Here is a 5155-nt window from a genome sequence, read left to right as displayed (position 1 = left end):
CAATGAGGAAACCTTTCTCACCATAACCAAAACTTAAACCCTTGGTGTAAAATACTTCACATATGTCAATCAGGACACCCACTTAAGATAATCTAACTTAGTCCATGGTACATGGCACTTCACACATGTATATCAGGGAAATCATCCTTGGTGCATAGTCCTTTGCGTCTATCAATGAGGAAACCTTTCTCACCATAACCAAAACTTAAACCCTTGGTGTAAAATACTTCACATATGTCAATCAGGACACCCACTTAAGATAATCTAACTTAGTCCATGGTACATGGCACTTCACACATGTATATCAGGGAAATCATCCTTGGTGCATAGTCCTTTGCGTCTATCAATCAGGAAACCTTTCTCACCATAACCAAAACTTAAACCCTTGGTGTAAAATACTTCACATATGTCAATCAGGACACCCACTTAAGATAATCTAACTTAGTCCATGGTACATGGCACTTCACACATGTATATCAGGGAAATCATCCTTGGTGCATAGTCCTTTGCGTCTATAGATATATTAAAGGCTTTAACGCTTGTTTTCGAGTCGCACTACTATTAATGATTGAACAAAACTTTTGGCACGTACTGTATGAAAAAGTATGTTTCATGAACAAGAGTCGAGAGTATAATGAGTTTTTTCTCCCTACCTACGATTTTTCCAGCGCGCATCCTAGACATTGGAAGTGCACATCGCTAGAGAAAGTAAATAAAATATAAATGCGACACGTTTATTGCGACCTATACCAATTTTAAACGTCCTAACTATAGATATTTTTTTTTTCATTAAACCATCTTCGATAAAAAAAAAACCAAATAAAATCTAAGAGGAATCCTCTTNCTTACTTATTCGTTCCAGATCGACAATTGCATATATAATGCGTCGACTTTTTTGTACTTTAAAAGAAACGAATGTTAAAATATAGGTTAATATTTTTATCACACATTTCCACAAAACTTCCCATCGATCTAGTAAATCTTACGTGCATGCTAGTTGATGGGTAGGTACCACTGTCAATGGAACATATTTAACCATACATAACCATAATCTTACTTAAGGCTTTGATGCATAGCACTTTTCAATCAGGGTAGCATTTCCCATCATGTTCTAACATAGTACATCCCTACATCCTGTTTCACCATAACCAAAAATAAACCCCTTGGCACGTAGCACCTCACATATATCGTTCAGGAAATCCTCTCAAGATAATCTAACTTTAACCCATGGTACATAACCCTTCACACATGTTTACCAAGGAAACCTTTCCTACTATAACTTAACCTAAAGCCTTGGTGCGAGGAACCCTCTTCAAATTTTAGACCAAGCCTTGCATAAAGCAGGTCCTGAAGACACATCATCTTAACTTTAACGGAGTTTTTTAAGAGAAAAAGTATTCTTAACTTTTCCTTTCGTTATATATTGTTATTGTTTGAGCTACCTATATCTGAGAAATCCCGTTATTTGTGCTAAAGTCACCATTTTTCCGGGATAAAAGTGGATACCGGTGCCGAGAGACTACACACATTGTACAAATAAACAAAGGATGAACTGGTAACTTAGTTTTAAAATGACTTACCCAGTGGATGCGGGTGAGACATACGGCCACTACGTGGGAACACCAATAGGCTGAGAGACTACAAGTGCAATTGCACGAACTGATTCTGCGGCGGTCGAAGGTCACGGCCACGTTGTAGGCACCGCGGGGTAATTGTTGGACACTCGCTGATAAGTGGAAACCTGAAAAACAAAACAGAAAAGTAGAAATAAACACACGACTCAAGATGCAGCCGGAGTCTGTTGAATTATATGTACACAAGAGTAAGATGATCAAGTTGAATTAACAATAAATAAATCTACGATAGAAATATCCTATTAAAAATATCGTATCAATAAGGACTGTGCCCCAACCGAAGACATAGAACTAGTCATCGTTTCTTCGTTTTGTTTTCTGCTTCGTCGTGAAAATTACTAAAACAGGAATCGTATTCCAACTGAACCGAAAAAATCGAAATAATCCTAAATTTTTTTTCTATAATTTATAAGAAGTATTAGACATCAACTAAGAAAAAAATTAAAACATCGAAAAAAACATGTATTAAGTAATTTATATATAAATTGCTAGACGGCACCTTATCTTTATCAAAACAGACTTAGACTTAGGAGAAATATTTTTATCTACGATATAAACATATTGTAATGTTCGTGGGTTTAACAAAATTAACTTCTAAGATTGATAACGACAAAAACTATTTATTTACACTAATTATTAAAGAACTTAAAAACACTATTAAATTATTACTAAACTTAGGTTATGAATTATTCTATTTATTTACACTACTGTTGATATATCACTATTCACTGCGCTATTTATTTCACTGCTATCACTGTCAATTTATTTCTCGATTCACTTCTGCAACGGTCAATTTATTTCTACTTCTCTCGGCGATCGTCTCTTCCTTTAAATACTCTTTTGTTTCCGTTCGGGAACCTTCTCGAACCGTCCGGAAAAGTTTCTTTTTCTTTGAACTGTTTAATTGCTTTCCCAGAATGCAGGTACGACACACACGTTTATAAATACGCCGCAGATAAAGAAAGGCGGCCGCGGCTAGTCGGCGAATCGATAAGCCGCTCACACACACGTATGCCTCGATCGCACACAAACACGCTCGTGCTCGCTACAATATTCTTGGAGTGATAAATTAAACAAGTTCAAAAAAGATCAAAATAAGGGACACTCAAACGTACATTACGTAGAACGTAAAAACCATTGTACATTCCTGTAAGGGAATGGAAGGACATTACCCCGAAAAGGCTCACTTCGTTCTTGTTGTCTTCTCCAATCGTAGCCTAACGATCCTAAGTAATTAAATAAACCAATTTTCCGGTAAGTCATTTAGCAAAACATGACTGAACCTAACCGAACTTTAACCCAAGAATACTTTTAATTGATTGCTTACGACCACAACTTCATTTGTGTTGTCTTTTCTTACTATAAACTGAAATAAAAGCAGTCTTCGATTAATATTAGACATCTCGAATGTTGTCACCTTTTTCTGGAAGTTCGCAGAACACATAAAATATTCAAAATTTTTAATGAGCATTTCTTGTAAATAGTCATTTTCACAAAAGTACTTTAGAAAACAAACGTTTCCCCTTTTGTAGAAATTCAGGAAATAAGCAAATGTCCCTCTGCAATTTTTAAAGTCACAAAAACAGCATTTCTCCATTCTAACACAGCATCAGGCGCTATCTACTTCTTGTTTACGAATTCTATGAAAATTTTCGCCGCTTGCCACGTAACAAACAAAACGGACGTGTATGGTATATTGTATTTATAATAGGACCACATTAAGCCCTTCTAAAGGGAGGAGAGAACAAGGAAGGCACGAATGAAAGAAAACCATTAAGTTTGAAGGCATTTCGCATTTGTGGAGCTGGAGAAGAGATGTTCCGTATCTGAAGCGTGAGTGGCGACGTTCCGTTCCCCAGAAAAAGTAACGGATAGCAAGACGACAAAGAAATAGAAATTAAAAGGACTTACTTATTCGTTCCAGATCGACAATTGCATATATAATGCGTCGACTTTTTTGTACTTTAAAAGAAACGAATGTTAAAATATAGGTTAATATTTTTATCACACATTTCCACAAAACTTCCCATCGATCTAGTAAATCTTACGTGCATGCTAGTTGATGGGTAGGTACCACTGTCAATGGAACATATTTAACCATACATAACCATAATCTTACTTAAGGCTTTGATGCATAGCACTTTTCAATCAGGGTAGCATTTCCCATCATGTTCTAACATAGTACATCCCTACATCCTGTTTCACCATAACCAAAAATAAACCCCTTGGCACGTAGCACCTCACATATATCGTTCAGGAAATCCTCTCAAGATAATCTAACTTTAACCCATGGTACATAACCCTTCACACATGTTTACCAAGGAAACCTTTCCTACTATAACTTAACCTAAAGCCTTGGTGCATAGTCCTTTAGGTCTGTCAATCAGGAAACTTTCTCTCACCATAACCTAACCTAAACTCATGGTGTATAACACTTCACATTTATCAATCAAGAAAACCTTTCTCACCATAACCAAAACCTAAACCCTTGGTGTAAAATACTTCATATATGTCAATCAGGACACCCACTTAAGATAATCTAACTTAGTCCATGGTACATGGCACTTCACACATGTATATCAGGGAAATCATCCTTGGTGCATAGTCCCATGCGTTTATTAATTAAGAAACCTTTGTCACTGTAATGTTTGAGGGCAGGTATGTGAATAAAAGACAATAATAATTTTAAGTCAACACCGTAGCTCTTTATTGTAGGCTCGTACATTACCGTATGCCACAGGCGGAAACTGAAGGCTCGCGTTAAGGGAGGAGGAAATTGCTATATCCCTCTATCTATAACTATTATAACTTATAGATACTACACTCCTTCCCCCTTACATTCTTTGCTTATCATAACAATAATGGCAAACATGTAGTACAAAAGCACAATGCTTGAGAATTTAAGCATTTATAAATTAAGTCGCTGAGGTTGTTTAATCACGCGAGATGATCTTCGTATAACTACTGGAGTCTTCGCCTCACTCATATCAGTATTACTAGAGTCACTATTGCTGTTCTCTACAGAACGTACAGTTACATCGTGAGCTTGATTTTGACTAAACGAGCTATTAGGTAGCTGTACAACATTGCACGATTTTAATTGATCAATGTGCCTCTTAACTATTACATTATTTTGAGTCTTAACATCATAAGTGACTGCACCTGCTCGTGCAACAATTGTAGCTAACTCCCAAGAGTTGCGGCTATAATTCTTACACATAACTTGGTCACCAATATTAAATTTGACAAAACGATTACCCCTGTAAAATCGCTGCTGGGCTAATTGTCTCTTCCCAACTTCAAATCTTAGGTTTGGTCTGATTAGGTCTAATCGCGTACGAAAAGAACGACCGGTTTGCAATTCAGCTGGTGAAATACCAGTTGTTACATGAGGCATCGCTCTATAGTAAAATAAGAACTTCATTAACGCATCACGCCTTGAGTATCCTTCTTTTAACAAAATCTTAAACTTTTTCTTAAAAGTTTTAACAGCATTCTCAGCTGCTCCGTTTGAAGCAGGA

General features: G+C 36.5%; 1 protein-coding gene across 3 annotated transcripts in view; it reads right to left on the bottom strand.

Moving 5' to 3' along the window:
• LOC108735146 (zinc finger SWIM domain-containing protein 8) overlaps window positions 1-5155 on the bottom strand; it is a 75318-nt gene that overhangs the window by 20312 nt on the left and 49851 nt on the right. For all 3 annotated transcript variants that reach the window (XM_025976658.1, XM_025976657.1, XM_025976656.1), the window contains exon 3: window positions 1581-1741. In XM_025976658.1, coding sequence (XP_025832443.1) covers window positions 1581-1741 — 161 coding nt within the window. The remainder of the gene's footprint in view (window positions 1-1580; window positions 1742-5155) is intronic.

This window comes from Agrilus planipennis, unplaced genomic scaffold (genome assembly GCF_000699045.2).
Source record: "Agrilus planipennis isolate EAB-ADULT unplaced genomic scaffold, Apla_2.0 scaffold102, whole genome shotgun sequence".
In the NCBI taxonomy this organism is placed as follows: Eukaryota; Metazoa; Arthropoda; class Insecta; order Coleoptera; family Buprestidae; genus Agrilus; species Agrilus planipennis.
The sequence above is the reverse complement of the archived record's forward strand: the minus strand, read 5'-3'. Positions and strand labels throughout refer to the sequence as shown.